Raw genomic sequence first — 17,902 nt, 5'->3', positions numbered from 1 at the left:
TCATGCCACATGTAACATGTGATGATTATTTATTGTACTTGGCGACAAAGTCGAGTTTACCGACCGGACAGCTAATAATAAGCTTCTACCCGAACCTATTTCTTTAACCTCAGCTCTTCTCCCGTCCATCATTATTGCGAAGACGTAGGTATCCTCTTTCCCGCCCAACCATGGCGTTCTTTCAAGCGATGCAATGGTCCGAAGGCGAGAAACGAATGGCCGAAATTATGAAAACTCCACCCTACGACAATCCTACTGTTCCGACGCTCTCGCCGCAGCTTTCCAACCATCTCAAAATTGCTCCGTTGATTGCTATCGGGACGCTGGATTCTCAGGGAAGACCTTGGACGACGCTTTGGGGGTCTGGTGAGAAGGGTCTTTCGCAGCCTCTCGGTGGCGGCATTGTGGGTATTCGAACGCCTGTTACAGGAAAGTTCGATCCGGTGGTGGAGGAGCTGGTGGGGAAGGAAGCCACGGGCCAGGTTACTAGAGAGGAAGGAAAAGGCAGGATGGTCAGCGGCTTAACGATCGATCTGGAAACGAGGAAACGAGTGAAGATGTACGGGCGAATGGTCGCAGGCGCTCTGGGCAGTCGGGACGACGAAGTCACTGGCCACGAAGAAAGCGTCGCCGAAGTTCAGCTTGTGCTGAAGATTGAGCAGAGTTTGGGGAACTGTCCGAAGTATCTGAACAAGAAACACATTGTGGCTGCGGCTTCAAAACCGCAGCTTGTGTCGGATTCTCCAAGATTACCGCAGCAAGCACTGAATCTATTGGAGAAGGCGGATCTCTTCTTCGTGTCGAGTGCGCAGCCCGAGCAGGATATGGACACGAACCATCGTGGTGGACCTCCCGGCTTCCTTCGAGTGGGATCGAACGACGAGTCCGGCGCTGTGTTGTATTGGCCAGAGTACTCAGGTAACAGGCTCTGGCAGACGCTGGGAAACCTTTACGATAACCCCGTCGCCGGCTTGTGCGTTCCAGACTTCGATACAGGCGATATGCTCTACCTCACAGGGACGACTGAGATCCTCGTAGGCAAAGATGCAGCAGCAGTCCTCCCAAGGTCGAATCTTTGCGTGAAGGTGAAGGTCACGGCGGCGCGCTTTGTCACACAGGCTCTTCCATTTCGTGGTGTTCCAGGAGAACTGTCTCCATACAACCCCGTCGTTCGATATCTCGCCTCTGAGAAGACCGCTCCACGAGTTGAGGAACAACAGCTGCAACAAGCTAGACTCCTCAGCCAGACCGAACTCACGCCGACGGTGTCCAGGTTCAGATTCAGCTTGGAGAATGCGGCGGCTTACAAGGCTGGACAGTACGTCACGTTCGACTTCTCCGACCATCTCGATATTGGATACTCCCACATGCGTGATGACGATCCACAGAGCATCAACGATGACTTCGTTCGGACATTCACTGTTAGCAGTCCCCCTGGCGATCCCCCAATACCTGTTAGGAATCTCAAAGACGACGAGTTCGAAATCACGATCCGAAAAGTTGGTCCTGCGACTGGCTTCTTATTTCAGCACGCTGGTGAGAGTGATCGTATGCGTCTTGAGGTCGGCATCAAGGGATTCGGCGGTGAGTTCGAAGTTCAGTATGAGAATGGGGAAGAGACGATAGCTTTCATTGCTGCGGGAGTCGGGATCACACCTGTCTTGCCGTCGTTGTGGATACTTGACCTTTCGAGACTGCATTTGCTGTGGACGATACGCAAAGACGACATTGGACTTGTCCTGGATACTTTGCAGCAACATCTGAAGCTGGCGGGAAGTCTCTCCGTCTTCATCACCAATGCCGAAAGCGATGATCCTGAACTCAGCAGGTTGAAGCACACGGGAGCTCAGGTTCATCTTCGAAGAATGCAGCAGTCTGATTTGCAGTCTCTGCAAGCCTCCAGATACTACCTATGCACGGCTGTTTCACTCCGCAAGCAACTCATGGAGTGGTTGCCAGGAGAAAAGCTCGTATTCGAGGACTTCAACTTCTAGGAGCATGTGCCTATTCGAGATTAGGTCCAGGATCATCACCAACCTTCAGCACCACCCTCCCAGCGATATCACCCTTCTCCAACTCCTCATACACAGCCGGCAGATCCCTGAAAGGACGCACAAACACCTTTGGCTTGACAATACCACTGTTGACTTGCTCGACCGCCTCTAAACATTCCTTCAGACTCCCCACGAGATTGCCTTTAATCTTGAGCCCCTTGATCACAATCTCAGCGACGCTGGTCAAGATCTGGCCGCCTCCTGGTGGAATTCCGATGAGACACATGGTGCCGCCAATTCGCAGCATTGAAGCCGCTTGGGCGAAGGCGCCAGACGATCCTGCTGCGACGATGACTGCGTCTGCGCCGTCGTGGGTGAGGTCGCGGACGGAGGCAACGGCGTCTGGGACTTGTTTGAACTAGGGAAATGGTCAGTACCGGCTGCAGGCTGCTGTATGGGAAGACTCACGTCGATGAATTGTGCGCCAAATGAGGAGATGAGTTGTCGTTTCTTCTCGCCGGTATCAACGCCGATCACTCTCGCCCCTCGAGCGAGGCCGTACTGGACTTGAAAGATGTCAGTCCGCCAGGAGTAACCGATTAACACCCAGGAACACGTACCAGCATACTGTCCCAGCCCTCCACCAGCGCCTACAACAACCAGAGAACTACACCCCATCAGCACAACCTCCAAACCCAACACCACACGCAACTCACTCCCCAGGCTTCAACTCCGCATTCAACGTAGCCTTATAAGCCGTCAAACCCGCACAAAGCGTCGGCGCCGTCAACACCGGATCCGCATCAGGAGGCAACAGCGTCAAGTAACCCGCATCAAGACAGATGTACTCCTGGAAACTCCCGTCCTCGTGGTGGAGATGGTTCGTGGGCTTCATGTCCTCGACGCCTTGGCAATATTGCTCTGTGCCGGCCTTTTGGAAGGGTATGGTCAGCCTGTGTTGTTTTTGGATGGAGGAGGGGAGGGAGACGTACCAAGCAATAAGAGCACCGTCTACATATTCTGCTCGAGAATCGAATCCCCACGAGCCCACCAAGCTTGATAGAAGGATCTCGTTGGGCAAGACCTGGTCCGAGGGCTACGATTCTTCCCACGCCTTCATGGCCGCCGATATGCTATACACACATAGTCAGAAATCCATCTTCCCCACCCAAGTCTTCTCCTGTTTCCTACCGGCAACTTGATAGCCGTAATCGGCTTCCCATCCGGCCCCGCCGCAGTCCCAGCTCTCGTGTGCAAATCGCTCTGACAAACCCCCGTGTAGAGCACTTTGGCGAGGACTTCGTCTTGTCCGGGGGATTTGACGGGGTAGTCGTCGACGAATTCGACGGGGCCTCCCAGCGAGCGGACGAGGGCGACGGTTTGGTGGGTTGGGAGGGTGAGGGAGGGCATTTTCCGATATTTGAGGTGGAGGAAGGAGATGGAGAGATTGTAGGATGTTTGAGAGTTGGGAAGGGGATATGAGAATGTGAGGATTGATACTTATGAGAGTGGTATTTGGGGGCTTACATCGAGGAGTGTTAGAACGTATGGGCGGTTAATAGGCTCGTTCGTCTGAAAACGAGCACATCCAACCCCACCCTGCTGTGACCCCCAAAGGTGCCCCTCATAGCTCTTCGGCGTGGCGAACGAAAGTGGTAAAGCTTCCCTCATGAGTAAACGTGCTTCGTGTCTATTACCTCTCGAGAAGGGCGACAGACGCCCTTCGGATCCGCGAGCTCGAGCTTAAGGATCCTCGATGACGAATCGAAAAGACTGGCTGTGGGTGGAGCGTGTAGGTTTTGATGAGCGTACGTGTTCAGGTGTAAAGGGGCTGGCTAGGGATATAGATGTCTGTACAATGTCGAGGTACTGTAGATATACATGTCTGTTATAGCTTGCGAGCCACCTTGATGGCGCTGCGCTTACCCTTCTTCGCCTTGACATCGCGCTTCTTGACGGGGCTAGAGATCCCGTTAGTATATTGCATGTGGAGTGTCTTGAGAGAGAGGATCATACTTGTTGTTGTAGTTGTAAGGACCAAAGTCAGGCGTGCCACCCAGAGTTCCGAAGATGTCGCCTGTCGTATGTCAGTCTCTGCATGAAAGCCTCAAAGTAGCGTAAGATCTTACCAATGTAGTTCGTGGCGTTCACGCCCTTTGCGAAGGTGGTGTTCCAGCCGTCCAAGATCCCCTCGACGACCTCGATGCCGGCTAAGTAGATGTTCATGACTGCTGGCTCGAAAGCACCCTGCTCGGCCCACCAGAGGTTGGTGGTAGCGGCCTCCCCTGGCCATGGGCGGTCGAAGTCGCTGGCGGTGCGCATGACGATGATTCGGGAGAAGTCGACGGTCTAGAAATCATCAGTGAATGGCCTCTCTCAAGTCATGGCGAGAGATATCTTACCTTCTTCACGGCAGCACGGAGCAAAGCCTCCAGAGTCGCGTTGTCTTCTTGTGCGGTCGTGCAGTAGTTTCCAGTGCCATTGGTAAGAAGCTTAGTGAAGTTGCCGAAGGCAGTAGACAGCAGAGCACCGCTGTAATACACATCCGAAGTGGCGACATCGCATTCAACGACCGACGGAGGCTGAGCACCAGCAGCGTACGCAGATGAAGCATTATACTGGGCTCTGTAGGCTACAGCATCGGCGCTGTCATTCAAGGTGGCCTTGCGGGCGAAGTTGGCTGCGATCTTCTGAAGGTTTTGATTGACTTCAAAGACCTCGGTGCCGTACTGGGCAAATCGTCAGCAAAGTGGTTCTAGAAGGAATTTGCTGATCTGAAATGACACACAATTGATTGAGGATACTCATCTGGAGCATGGCTTCCCAATGGAATGTATCCAGTGCTGAAGTTGGCAGGGATCTCTCTTGGATCAAACTCATACTGCAAAGCCACCTGAACAGCATATCTCGAAAAAGTTGCAGAGCCTGCAAGTTCATCTGTGTTAGCTACTCTCTACGCCACCAAGCGTTTCCCGTTCTCGACTCACAAATGGTGGCAACTTCCGGATTCACACCCGCAATACCGGCGATCATCCAGTAAGTCGTAGTAAGATCGAAGCGAGGGGAGCGCACGAGCGAAGCAATCGAAGTTGCAGCATTGATCTCGCTCTCTCCGATGGTCAGCTGGCAAACGTCCCCGTCTTCCGTGCAGTGGACGTCTGGGAAGAGCGGCGACAGTCCCGGCACAGTGATGTTTCTGGCGAGGATATCGAACTCCTCAATGCCGTACCACACTTCGGCTTCAGGGTCACTACGAGACCATTAGGCAAAATCCATTCAGTACTCGCTCGTGCATACTCACAACATGGACACGATGAACATCTTGGGTTTGACCACATATTCAAGCGCACGTCCAACTGTAGCGGCCTTCGCTGGTACAATGGTCGCAGCCACGCCAGACAGCAGCCCGCTGGCCGCCAACGTCAATGCCTGAACCTTCATCGTGCTGAGCCGTCAAAGGGAGGACAAGATGATAGTCGCACAAACAAGCGATACTAAGAAAAATATAAGCAAAAGATGCCCTCGTCGCCAACGGTCTAGAGAGGCTGGGTTGCCACGAGTTCTGCAGGGTGGACCAACAGAATATGCGGGCCTAACGCGGCCTGTACGTCCAGTAAAGGCATAGTCGCGAGGTACCGCGGCTCGACTAGATCGTTCCTGGAAAGAGAAGAGTTCGGATGGCGCATGATAAGCGTTCTGGGCGGAGATCGTGTTATCTTGCGAGATACCACGCGGACGTCGCCGTTGCGCTCTTCATCTTCTTCCTGATGACGTAACGATTGGCCGGTGGACGACGCTACCGGTAGCTGCAGGACGTTCGTTTAACGGTGACGGGGAGTGAAGGCTGAAGACATCGGCCCACTGCCTTGACTAAGGAAAGGTATGAGCAAAAGAGTTTGCGAGGGAGGTGAATGGATTTGTGTAGTACGCATGTGATACCGAGCAGAGCGAGCTTTTTGCAGTCAGCACTAAAGTGCTCATCATGTTTTGGAACAAATCGAGTATGCACACTACTCTGTAACAGTAGTCAGTAATTGCTTTGTGCAACATGAAGTTGGTCTTTGTATTCGTGAGTGCAGCAGAGGACTCCCAAACGCCGCGCTAGTGTTTTGCTGCAGTCATATTCCTTCCCAAACAATATTACCAGCCTCGCAGAGTCGAGAGTAATTCGAGGCAGTGAGGGCAACGGCGAAGTGTACTGCAAGCAATGATGAAGACAGCCTCAAGCTGAAAGGTACCAGGACCAGGTCCAGTGCAGCTAAGGAGAGAAGAGGGTACATCAGCCATTGATTTGCGGCGTAAGGTGCACAGGGCAGCGACAATGATAGCAGCTTTACAAGAAAGCTGGCCACGCGCAGTGCAAGTGCTATTCGTGTGTCGTGGACGATTTGGGTGATCCAATTAACCATTGGCCGCTCAGGAGGTGGTGGCAGCATCAAACGCGGGCTTTGTTGAGGCAAGTCATCGTCTGGCTCCTCTGTTGTCGAAAGCTCCAGCTTCTTATGATTGTGGCTGAGAGCGACGGACGACTCGAGAGGGCTCAGCGGACTTAGCGGTCGACTTCGACTTTGGTCGTGCTTGATTGGACTTCTAGCCCTGACATTGTCACTTGATCGATGCTTGCCAGCTCCTGACAAACCAGGCCGCGAGATGTAGGACGTTTTTCGCGATCTTGACGTAGCTTTGGAACCTGGAGACTCGACCGCAGAGACTCGGTGTGTAGTGTCGTCAAAAGACCACTCGTTCTCGTCTGGAGCAACGCCGCCTTTGATGCTCGCCAAGATTTCATCTGTTGATGGACGCTCGTTCGGGTCTACGCTGAGGAGCCTTCTCAGGTATTTGTACAGTCTCTCTGGCAAGTCGGGTCTCAAACGTGCCTCGTCGCTGAATCCGGACCATTTTGTGATCTCGGCTCTGAGCTCTTCAAGATCCTCATTTTCTTCATTGATGTCATCGGCATTTGTGTACGGCAGGCGGCCGAAGCACATGAAGTAAACGATCATTCCCAGAGAGAAGATATCTGACTTGGTAGTGAAATTGCCGAGTGAGCCATCGACTGTTCTCTGCAGCACTTCTGGAGCGCAGTAGGAGATCGTACCAGTAGCACCAGATGAGCCCCTGGTCGCTCCTGCAGCTTGCACTTCTCCAAAATCTGAGATCAAGACTCTCGTGCGGCCGCCGTCTCGTTGAAGCAGACAGTTGGAAGGTTTCAGGTCGCGGTGTATGTAGCCTTTTGAGTGTAGGTGGTGAAGTCCAGAGGTGATGTCTCTGAAGAATGAGAAGATCTCGTCGAAAGCAAGCTTACTGGGCCCGCGTAAGTCGCCAGGAGGACTGGCGTCTCCCCTTGACTTTCGACGTAGCCTCTGTTTAAGCCTGTCTGCCACTGACTGCTCCGTCTTCGGGCCCAGGACGTAGCTATGTAAGTCACCACCGTTGCAGTAGTCTTGTAGGATCCAGAGGCAGGGGATACTCGGACCAAACTTCGATGGTTGGTGGTCTTCCAGCCATGTCCAGTGATATGCGACGAGATTCTTGTGAGGGATCTTTTGCAGTAGCCTGACTTCCACAATGACTTTCTCAAAGTACGCTCGACTGTCACCGACAGGGATCCGCTTGCAGGCGAAGTGACCTAGTGAGACGTTGTCAATCACGTGTTCCACGAGTAGCACAACGCCGTTGCCGCCACGCCCTAGTTCTCGTTCTTCTCTGAAGAACTGTTGGAAGTAGCCTGACGAGAATGCTGAAGCACTAATCCCCTGACTGCCGGCAGTTACGGGCTCGCTGGCGACGAATTCAGCTCCTGTGGGTGGATCTGCCGACCCGCTGACTTCTCGCGATCGTCCAGATCGTAGCGCAGGCTGCACTCGCCGACTTGGGGTCGAATTGCCAGATCCTACGGGTGACGGTCTCTGGCTGGCGGCCAGCATGGCGAAGTAGTCGGGATCGACGAAAGGCCTCTCTGGGCCGAAAGCGCGGCCATGTTCTCCATCCTCGCCAGAAGAGTCCCTGTTTCGCAGTGGTCGGTGGCAGTAGGGGCAGTCGGTAAGCTCAACAGGCTGATCAGAGGCATCGCGGACCGAGAGTTGGCGAGAGTTGTTATCATACACCACGACAGCGTTGCCGCGGCGCCTTAAGAAATGTTAGTGACGTACAACGTTAGTGAGGTAATGATGAAACGTACAGCACAATCTCACGGGTGTCTTGGGCGTAAGGAATCAAGGACATCTGCCTGGCGAGTGGCGACGTTTGGTCAGCCATGCGTGCGGCAGACTAGTCGACATAATAGATGCGACGCTGGCGAATGGAAGCAGTCGAGTGTTTGCGTTTGCTGCGAGTGATGGCGAGTGAGATCAGCTATGGCGTGAGCTTGCTGGCTGTGGAGCTCGTCCTTCGCTTCCAAGGTCAGTTAGGAAGCCCTTCCTGTGCTCGCCTCAGCCGGTTCCAGTCGCTACACCAGATTCGTGTTCATGTATCAGGTTGTTTGGATCGTAAGCGGAAAATGTCAGGCTTCACATGTTGTTGATGTTTACTGCCAGACATTAGAGTTTGCGCTGCTCGGCTTTAGCTCGGGACAAGGGTCTTCAGCGAAACGACCGACCACACCTGCACTCCAACTCGGACAACTCCCACCACATGCCACCAACTATACATTTACTCTCCGTCACGCAGAGCATGTCTGCGGACTCACTTCTGTCTCCTCCCATAATTGCCCAGATTACCTTATATCCAGATTACCTTCAAACATGACCAAACATACCATTGTCGCTCTTGATTCATGGGTCTCCTTACCTGCTCTCAACTTTGAATACGAGCTCATAAGACATGTGAATACATCGCCCATGGAACTTCCAGAGCGAATGAAAGATGCCACGATCGTTGTCACGTCTGCTACACGTGTAACCCGAGCCGGTATCGAGAACGCTCCTCGCTTGAAGCTGATCGCCTGCAACGGGTGAGTGACATTAGACGCAGGAGGAACCTTTCTTTCTTGAAGCAATTCGTATCCGAGCAATTCCAAGTCGCAGGATCGAAAATCCAGATACACGACTCAACCACCCATCATTGTCTAACAGAATATCAGCACGGGAACAGATCACGTCGACAAAGCCTACGCCCGGGAACGAAACATAACTGTCTGTCACGTACCAGCTCAAAATACAGATAGCGTGTCGGAACATGCATTTGCTCTCTACTACGCTGTGAGGAGGAAAATCATCCCTCTTCACAATATCGCGATGGACGGCACTACCTGGGCACAAGACAACATGCTCCATGGAAGATTCGGTCCACCACCACGGACCAATAGTGAAGAGACATTGGTCGTAGTTGGATATGGCGCTTTAGGTCTGACAGAACCACCCCTCCTTCGCCAAGTATGACGCTAACGTGACCAGGCAAGAATGTCGAAAGGATAGGAACAGCTTTGGGCATGCGAGTACTTGTAGCTGAGCGAAAGGGCGCAAGCCAGGTTCGACGAGGACGTGTTTCCTTTCAAAACGCCTTGTCTGAAGGCACTGTCTTCATCATAGTGGCACCTTCCGACGCCAGCACTCGAGACATGTTCGCAAACCCTGAGTTTGAAGCAATGAACTCATCTGCAGTGATCATCAATGTTGGCAGAGGCGGTATGTGGAAAGTGAAAGCGCTCATGCTAGGTACTAATCTATTGCAGGCGTCATCAACGAACACGACCTCGCGAACGCTCTGCGGGAAGGACGAATCGGCGGCGCTGCAACAGATGTCTTCGAACACGAGCCCGCTACCCGGGAGAACAGTCCTCTGATAGACCCATCGATACCAAATCTCGTTCTCAGCCCTCATCTTGCTTGGTACGCCTCAAAGACAATCAAGAACACCATTGCTTCGGTGAAGACGAATCTCGAAGCCTTCGCCGCAGGCAACCCACAGAATGTTGTTGTTGCATCGCAATAAGCATGACAGAGATTCTGTTCGACATATTTCAAGAGACGAATTGATCTGCTTGAAGAAAGCGCGCACACTGCAGATTCGCAGGAGCGTTGCTCTTGCGTCGACCGTTGAGAGATGCGTTTCGATCATTCTTCGACAATAGAGGCGCAGACGGCAACGCATGGCAAGCGAAGAGTCCGGTTCATCGTCGTCAGGCATGCAGCCCATTCCGGATTTCGACAGGAGACATAACGACCAGCATGGTCAATGAATGAACGAGCGAAGACTTCCCTTGAAAGTGTACCTCTTACCGTCCCAAACACCCAAGCAGACGACTCTGCTCTCTTTAACACCTTGAATGAGGGAGACGGAGGTCACGAGAAGGATATCTTTCTAACGACTTCACTAGACAACTTGCAAAGAAGCCCTCCAAGTTCTCACCGACACTGCCAAGTAACACACATTGCACGCAGCCCACATCTATTTATACCTTCTCATTCGATACACCAAGGTTGTACCCGGGGGCGGAAAAAAGTAAACTCACGTGCATCGTTCTCCTCATTCATCTGCGTAAAGTTTGCGGGGAAGCTGAACTCTATTGACTAGCTTGACACATGCAACGACCAATCGCGGATAGTGCTGCACTGCAGTCACGAGTCGAGGGTACTGAGTCGAATGCATACGAAAGAGAGATGATAGGATTGTGCTTTGGAAGGATGGTGAGGAATGAGGATGTAACGAAGGGTTGCTGTCTCATCAACTAGGAGAAGCCGCAATATATATGTATTGAGAGAGCACTGCTGACACAACAAGAGTCGTGGACACATGCTACGCTCGTGAGTCGGAATCATGGACAACCGACTGAAAGACCGCGTAGCCATCAGTTAAGTTACCACAAACCCTCCTCTGAAGGACAATCAACTAACACTTACGACGCAAAAGTAACCGGCGCCTCCTCCGGCCTAGGCGCCGCAACAGCCCAGCGCTTCGCCTCCCTAGGCGCCCGCATCATCTGCGCCGACCTCACCCCCAGCACGCTCCCCTCCACCCTCAACGCCACCCACGGCCCCAACACCGCGACCTTCATAAGTTGCGACGTAACCAACGAGACCCAAATCCAGCAGCTCATCGCCCAAGCCGTCGAATTCGGCCACGGCCGCATCGACATCCTGTGCAACTACGCCGGCGTGGCGGTCGAGACGTACGAGCGGAATGCGATGACGAGGCGGGCGCATGAGCTGCCCACGGAGGATTTCGATTGGGAGATGAGTGTCAATTTGAGGGGGACGTATCTGTGTTGTAAGTATGCGTTGAGGCAGATGCTGGAGGGTCAGGATCCGAGGGAGGTGAATGCGAGGGGGGAGAGGACGAGGGGGTGGATTGTGAATGCGGCGAGTATGTTGGGTGAGTTGTGAACGATATCATCTGTCTCCATGCTATGTTTTCTTTTGTTTCTGACCTAAGACACAGTACGCCTCCCCCACCCCCATCCCATCCCTCGCGTCCCTCTAAACCCCTAACCCACCCAGGGCCTAATCGCCCACCCCAACACCCCCGCCTACACGACCTCCAAACACGCCGTCGTGGGCCTCACAAAGCAACTCGCCCTCGACTACGCCCCAGACCGCATCCACATCAACTGCGTCTGCCCGGGCTTCGTGCAGACCCCCATGATCCAGCACTTCCTGACTGACGCCGACAACGCCGCCCAGCTGGCGGGCGCGCACCCGTGGGGCGCGCTGGGCACGCCCAGGGATGTGGCAGATGCGGCGGTTTTCTTGTGTGGGGATGAGTCGTGAGTTGTTTCTCGCTTTGCCTTGGGGACGGGGGGTTGTTGTTGTGGGTGCTGACTTTGTGGGTTTTTTTAGGGCGTGGATGACGGGGCATGCGATGGTTGTTGATGGGGGGTATACGATTCGATGAGAGGATTTAGGGTGATAGGTTGAGTAGGTGGTATGGCTCAAATCTTTCAATGGTTGCTATCGAGCTACATCTGAGAGACGATGGCGAAGAATCCGTGCGTTGGGTCGCTCACTCTAGCAGGGACGTCAAACGAAAGAGTGTACATTCACTTGAATTTTTGACCTTTTTCGTTTTGTCATTCCCTCTTCTCTACGTATGAATCCAGGCAAAAGACAAAAGCCTCTCATCGACCGGAAAAAAGTGAGGCTGCCATTTTTGTCGTTTCCACCTATCCCCATTGACCATTCCCATTCCCATCCCGTCATATCTCTCAGGTAGAAAAGAAAAGACCAGAACCAAAAATAGGGTCAGATTCATCATAGCCCTTCTTCTTCTCGACTTCTCGCTTCAATCCCCTTGCCTTCTTTTAGAAATTACCAGAATTCTTTCCTTTGCTCTGTCTGCCTCCCTATGCAAAACGTTCGAACGAATGACAAATTTCCCTCCCTTGATGACCCAGCCTTATCCAAAGATCCAGAAACGCTTTGCTCCCGTTGGACTCCCTTGAAAATGCTGCGCAGAAGAGAACACAGACAAACACACAGAAAAAGACAATATGCGCGTGGTAGGTATCTACAGTTGACAAGGAAACAAAAAGGGGTTGTCGAATGCGTCTATGTATACAGGAGGCTTTTGAGTCCCGTCGTCAATCCGAATGTACTGTTTCGATGTAATGGGCGCTGTTTGCTGGCTCCAGTCCCGACCAGTACAAGGCCATTCCATTCGTGGTCCTTTCCATGGCGGAGAGGAAGCGCAGTCTCGGCGCAAATGCAGAAAATTATAGTTCTTGGAATTCTTGTCCTCGTGACCGTTTTCAGCCGTGAAACGCGTGAGTGTGAGTGAGGCGATGAAGAGTCCTTCGTCATGATGTTCTTCAGCTCCAAGGCAGCCAGCTTGTCTTGTCAGATGGCGCAGATCGGCTCGACCGTTTGCTCTTCTTGGCCTTGTTGCTGTCCTTGTTGCCGTTGTAGTTCTCCGCCGTACAACTGTGCATGAACGAGTTTTGAGGGAAATCGTATCCCGCTGCCGACCTGCAAAGTGTTAGTTGCTCGCCTTGTTCGTTGAAGAGTTATCAACGTACCACTGCGTCAGGTTGAAGTTAGCGTATGGCTCAGGGTGATTCTCAATGTACTCAGTTGTCGGGTATCCTTGAGGGTCGCATGTCATCTCGTCTCCATCATTCTGGTAGATCCGGATGTAGTCGATCCGCATAGTGGCCGGCAAGAGGGGACCAATACCAGTGAAGTTGACAGTCGAGAAACTCGTGCTCATGCCAAAGTTGGCAATGATGGCCATCGGTTCTTCTGGTATCACTCTCTGGCCAATGTTGCCGTTCGGCCCAACCGCGTTGCCAGTGACCTTCCAAGTCTTGTCGGCGCCGACATACCAAGTAATGTATCCATCTGCGCCAGGCTCGTACTCGAAAGCGTAGATTTGATATGCGTTCCCATCGTACCAATCGTTGTTGAGTGCAGCTACAGCTGATACGGCCTCCTGGAATGGGCCTCCTTGGTAGTTATTTGCTTGGACAACTGAATAGTCGTAGATCTCCATCCAATCGCCCTGCGGCTGCCAGAAGACGTCGAATGGTGCTACCTGGAACGACTGCGAGGCGCCACCGACAGCTCGACCAATCGGGGGATCAAGATACTCGACTTGAGCCTCGATGGCATCGATTTCTGGCGCGCTTCTACTGTTTCCTGGGGACGGGTGATCGCCGTTTTGGCAAGTACATGCAGGTAGTCTCATGCCAGGTAGGTAGTTGAGTCCATCGGGATCAGATTGATTCGGTGTGATGCCAGCATCGCAGACGTCGTGGTAGCTGTATGGCCACATGCCGTCCGTCGTTGCTGCATAACCTGGCCTGCCGAGATTGCCCATGGCCCAGAAACCGGGCCAGAATCCAACAATGTCACCACGGCCAGGCAGAGAAATGGAGGCCTCCAAGTATCCGCCTTTGAAGCACAGCTTGTTCCACGACTGCAACATGCCAGAGCGATAGTTTAGATTGTGATTTTGGAAGGCATCGAAACGTAGATTGAGTGTACCACCAGACGTCGAAATCGCATCGGGGTCGTACCACTCCAAATCCTGCGTGACTCCGTACCAAAAATCCATGCCTTGGAAGTATGGATCGTCGCCATCGTAAAAGGTGCGCCCTGCTTCGTTGAACTCATCGCTGAAGACCAGTTGCTGCTTGTTACCGTTGTCGCCAGTGCGCGTCTTGACACTGTCTGGCGTGTCCGGGTCGATCAGACTTTTGCGTAGGTTCTTGAGCAGCGCCGTGTCTTGAGATATGCAGTCTGGATTTGACGTGCACGAGTCACCTCCTGGGTTGATCGCGTCTTGAACGTATGTTCTACGTTGACGATTAGCGAGAGTGTCTTGACAGCACATTTCAATTACTCACAATATGGGGTATCCGATGAAGAGAATAAGAATTCCAATGGTTATGAGAGCCAGACCTCCAACGTTCACAATACCTCTTTTGCTGAACAAATCAGCACAATTCAGTCTGCCATCCTTGTCGTTGGGGTCCGGGTTGTGGAGGTAGTCATCTTTCTCCACATCTTCAGGGAATAGCAGAAGGCCAGCCGACGGCAAGATGTTGTACTTCTCGCTCACAGTCTGGGTATTCACACCCTCATCATCGCTGCCTGCTCTTGATGGTGCGCGCGAATCGTCGAATGGAGACACAAAAGGCCCGCCGTATCGGCTGTCTCTGCTGCCAGCGCTTTCTGAAGACCACGACGTCCTTCTGCTGTTCATTTCACTGCCAACAGGCGATCGCATGGGACTGTCTTCATCTCGAAATCTCCGCGTTTTACTTTTTCGCGGCGGTAGGAGGAGTTCTGCTGATTCGGCCGGGGCCTGTGAGGAATAGAGCGAGGTCGCGCTGGGGGCGGCGCGGATTGAGGGCGCGGTGCCAGGCCGTGTTGGGTTCGTTAATGAGCGCGCGGAGGTCTGGCGTTGGGCTTGCGGCCGTGACTCTGAGTCTGTGCCAGATGAAGCCATCTGCAGTAGATCATCGCTGCCAGAATTGAGTCGTATGTGCGGTGGGTTGTGTCGCTGCGGCGGCGAATCCGAGTCCATGATGGGCGGTTCGAGGCGAAACAGGGCGGTCTAACGAGTGTCGTGGAGGGCGTCAAGCGAGGGTCGAGCGTGTGTCAGCGCCGGGAAGATGGATGTATGGGGATTGTAGTGTATGGTGGTCGTGGTGGAGAGGACCGGCCTGTCCACGTTGCTGGGATGCAGCAAACCCTTCCCCTTCTCCTCAGTCTCTTCCTCTTATTACTCCCGTCAACAAACACAGCAGCGCAATAACAACAGCAGCAAGAGCAACGAGCGTGGAGGGTGAGTTCCGGGCGGACGAGGAGGCCAAAGGGGCGGCGGTCGTGTGCAGTGTGGTGGTTGTCGAGGCGTTCTGCCGGAGTGAGTAGTGAGTGGGTGGAAGAGCAAGTGGATGGTCTGTGGGTGGGTCCGGCTCTCCTGAGAACGAACGCGTGTTTAGCTACGACCCGCTCCGCCAGCGGCGACTGTGCGAGGTGCTATCGTTTCCCGCCCAGATAGGCGGCTGCGGGCCAACGTGTGCGGACAGAGCACGATTCCTTATTTCATCGAGCGCAGAGCCACGGTTCTGCTGTTGCAGCGAGACGAACACACCAGCTAACATCTGACACCAGCACACCCACCTGCTGCTGCTTGCCTCTCCCTCAGCCACGGCCCGCCACTCCGACGACGGGTGCCGGGACACGGCAAGGATCGCAGAGATTGACCTTCTGCATCCTCTCATTTTTAGCACGGCCGCTGGCTTCATTCGTGATTATTGCTAACGAGGACTCGCTTGGCCAGCCTTGCTCGCCTGCCCCAACGCGTGCTAGATCCTCTCATTTTGCACGCGCTGGTTCCGGCTAAATCCCAAGGATCCGCTACCCGTTCCAGCGCCCACTCTGCACGTGCTACACGACGTGTGTGTGTGGCAGTGTGCAAAGCAAGAATTGCCCCAGACACCAAAGCTTCCGTACGAGCTGAAGTGCTGCCAGGATCAGGTACGACAGACGCGTTGGCCGGGTTGCCATCCGTTAAGCTTCAGCCCTCTGCAGGGACACATTTTCGGCTCACCACTGTACATGTAAGCAGGGCGTTGAGACGAAAACCTTTTTAGCCCCAGCAAAGATTCTTAGACCACGGCACGGCTCGCGAAACGTCTGACATCCAACATCAACAAGTTCTGTTCCTCTGGAGACAGCGAGCCTGACACAACAACGTCAAGACAAGCATCGGCTTGTCCTGCGACAAGATGGAGGAGGACCGCGCCATCGCAGACCTCGGACCTGACGCCGCCACAGAGATCAACGGGGATGCCGAGACCATCCCGAAGACGCCAAAGAGGCGCTTCATTGGGAGGAGAGCTGCGGATGCCAAAGCCGCCGCCAAAGCTGCTGAGGGAGGCAATAATGCGTCGATTGAGGAGACAGGCGCAGTACAAGGTGCAGTGCATTACTGTACGCGATAGGAGAGTGGCCAAGCTGATTGAAACAGTGGCGCCTCGGCGACGACCACCGCGTGCCCTGAACAACGTGCCCGATGATATTCTGTACGACAAGGACATCAACGATGCTATCGCGCTGCTGCCGAGGAACTATAACTTCGAGATTCACAAGACGATCCATCGGATACGAACCTCGGGTGCCAAGAAGATCGCACTGCAGATGCCAGAAGGTCTTCTCTTGTTCGCCACGACCATATCAGACATCCTGTCCCAGTTTTGCCCCGGTGCCAATACGCTCATCATGGGCGATGTAACATACGGGGCATGCTGTATCGACGACTACACTGCCCGAGCACTGGGTTGCGACATGCTTGTGCATTACGCACACTCGTGTCTCATCCCCGTCAATGTCACCAAGATCCAAACGCTGTATGTGTTTGTGGACATTCAGATTGATGTAGAGCACCTGCTTGCAACCATCGAGCAGAACTTCAAGCCAGGAAGCACGATTGCCATGGTAGGGACTATTCAATTCAACGCGACACTCCATGGGACCAGTGTGCAGTTACGAGCAGCTGGGTACAACATCATTGTGCCACAGATCATGCCACTTTCCAAGGGCGAGATCCTGGGCTGCACATCCCCACACTTGTCAAAAGAACAGAATGTTGATATGATTCTTTACCTGGGAGACGGGCGATTCCACCTGGAGAGTGCCATGATTCATAACCCTTCATTACCAGCCTACAGATACGACCCATACTCTCGACGTCTCACTCACGAGACGTACGACCACGAGCAATTGCTCAGCGACCGCTCGAAAGCTCTCACCCAAGCTCGCACGGCAAAGAAATGGGGCCTCATTCTCGGAAGTCTGGGCAGGCAGGGAAATCCACATACAATGACTCTCATCGAGAACCACCTCCGAGAACGAGGTATCACGTGGGTGAATCTGCTATTGAGCGAGATCTTCCCGGGGAAGCTGGCTATGATGCCGGATGTCGAGTGCTGGGTGCAGGTGGCGTGTCCGAGATTGAGCATCGATTGGGGCTATGCATTCCCGAGGCCATTGCTGACACCATACGAGGCGCTCGTGGTGCTCGGTGGGAGACAGGGATGGGAGCGGGGAGCAAACGATGCGAAGGGTGAACAGAAAGCAGAGGTGGTGTATCCGATGGACTTCTATGCGAAGGAAGGGTTGGCGAGAGTGAAGCCAGAAGATGTAGCTGTGCAGAAGGTTGTTGAGAGTGCGGCTTAGGCTTGGCGAAGATACCCTGAGGGCATACGACATGGATGTGCAAAGATTTGAGCATCGCAGCGAAGTCTGCATTGCTGGGAAGGCCCTTTTTCAGATCAAGAATCAACGACCTCTCAAGATGCCCGTTTCCTTTCTTCTGTTCCTGATCTCATGAACATAGCCTCACAAAGACCAAAGCCACTCGTGTTGAAGATATGCACTTGACATTTCGCCAAATAGCATGCCGTTCGTAAAGCGTGACGCGTTCAGGGATATAGGCCGGTCGATTTGCGTGGTTCGTTCACAGAG

At 53.5% G+C, this 17,902-nt stretch overlaps 8 protein-coding genes across 8 annotated transcripts; 4 read left to right on the top strand and 4 right to left on the bottom strand.

The window, feature by feature from the left end:
• Positions 1–170: 170 nt before the first annotated feature.
• M409DRAFT_49416 (uncharacterized protein) lies at positions 171–1,994 on the top strand (the record flags this gene model as incomplete). Its single annotated transcript, XM_033811237.1, has 1 exon — positions 171–1,994. One exon carries the CDS (start codon positions 171–173, stop codon positions 1,992–1,994), a length of 1,824 nt encoding a protein of 607 aa, XP_033673793.1.
• Positions 1,995–2,004: 10 nt separating this feature from the next.
• On the bottom strand, positions 2,005–3,404 carry M409DRAFT_62561 (uncharacterized protein; the record flags this gene model as incomplete). The annotated part of the gene is made up of 6 exons (XM_033815232.1): positions 2,005–2,412; positions 2,463–2,560; positions 2,615–2,661; positions 2,711–2,925; positions 2,987–3,127; positions 3,186–3,404. The coding sequence occupies 6 exons, from the start codon at positions 3,402–3,404 to the stop codon at positions 2,005–2,007; spliced, it is 1,128 nt and encodes a 375-aa protein (XP_033673792.1).
• Positions 3,405–3,882: 478 nt separating this feature from the next.
• M409DRAFT_62560 (uncharacterized protein) lies at positions 3,883–5,435 on the bottom strand (the record flags this gene model as incomplete). The annotated part of the gene is made up of 7 exons (XM_033815231.1): positions 3,883–3,955; positions 4,011–4,071; positions 4,124–4,343; positions 4,397–4,723; positions 4,783–4,919; positions 4,982–5,244; positions 5,296–5,435. The coding sequence occupies 7 exons, from the start codon at positions 5,433–5,435 to the stop codon at positions 3,883–3,885; spliced, it is 1,221 nt and encodes a 406-aa protein (XP_033673791.1).
• Positions 5,436–6,112: 677 nt separating this feature from the next.
• Positions 6,113–8,252, bottom strand: M409DRAFT_62559 (uncharacterized protein; the record flags this gene model as incomplete). Its single annotated transcript, XM_033815230.1, has 2 exons — positions 6,113–8,123; positions 8,176–8,252. 2 exons carry the CDS (start codon positions 8,250–8,252, stop codon positions 6,113–6,115), a joined length of 2,088 nt encoding a protein of 695 aa, XP_033673790.1.
• A 485-nt stretch (positions 8,253–8,737) lies between these two features.
• M409DRAFT_49413 (uncharacterized protein) lies at positions 8,738–9,926 on the top strand (the record flags this gene model as incomplete). The annotated part of the gene is made up of 4 exons (XM_033811236.1): positions 8,738–8,946; positions 9,076–9,338; positions 9,389–9,619; positions 9,667–9,926. The coding sequence occupies 4 exons, from the start codon at positions 8,738–8,740 to the stop codon at positions 9,924–9,926; spliced, it is 963 nt and encodes a 320-aa protein (XP_033673789.1).
• An 825-nt stretch (positions 9,927–10,751) lies between these two features.
• On the top strand, positions 10,752–11,825 carry M409DRAFT_62557 (uncharacterized protein; the record flags this gene model as incomplete). The annotated part of the gene is made up of 5 exons (XM_033815229.1): positions 10,752–10,785; positions 10,845–11,306; positions 11,367–11,371; positions 11,432–11,697; positions 11,771–11,825. 5 exons carry the CDS (start codon positions 10,752–10,754, stop codon positions 11,823–11,825), a joined length of 822 nt encoding a protein of 273 aa, XP_033673788.1.
• A 913-nt stretch (positions 11,826–12,738) lies between these two features.
• M409DRAFT_62556 (glycoside hydrolase family 16 protein) lies at positions 12,739–14,957 on the bottom strand (the record flags this gene model as incomplete). The annotated part of the gene is made up of 3 exons (XM_033815228.1): positions 12,739–12,895; positions 12,946–14,223; positions 14,275–14,957. The coding sequence occupies 3 exons, from the start codon at positions 14,955–14,957 to the stop codon at positions 12,739–12,741; spliced, it is 2,118 nt and encodes a 705-aa protein (XP_033673787.1).
• A 1,207-nt stretch (positions 14,958–16,164) lies between these two features.
• On the top strand, positions 16,165–17,614 carry M409DRAFT_62555 (uncharacterized protein; the record flags this gene model as incomplete). Its single annotated transcript, XM_033815227.1, has 2 exons — positions 16,165–16,354; positions 16,407–17,614. The coding sequence occupies 2 exons, from the start codon at positions 16,165–16,167 to the stop codon at positions 17,612–17,614; spliced, it is 1,398 nt and encodes a 465-aa protein (XP_033673786.1).
• Between the last annotated feature and the right edge of the window lie 288 nt (positions 17,615–17,902).

This window comes from Zasmidium cellare (assembly GCF_010093935.1).
Source record: "Zasmidium cellare ATCC 36951 unplaced genomic scaffold M409scaffold_2, whole genome shotgun sequence".
NCBI classification, from domain to species: Eukaryota; Fungi; Ascomycota; class Dothideomycetes; order Mycosphaerellales; family Mycosphaerellaceae; genus Zasmidium; species Zasmidium cellare.
This window is presented reverse-complemented; position numbering and strand designations above follow the sequence as displayed.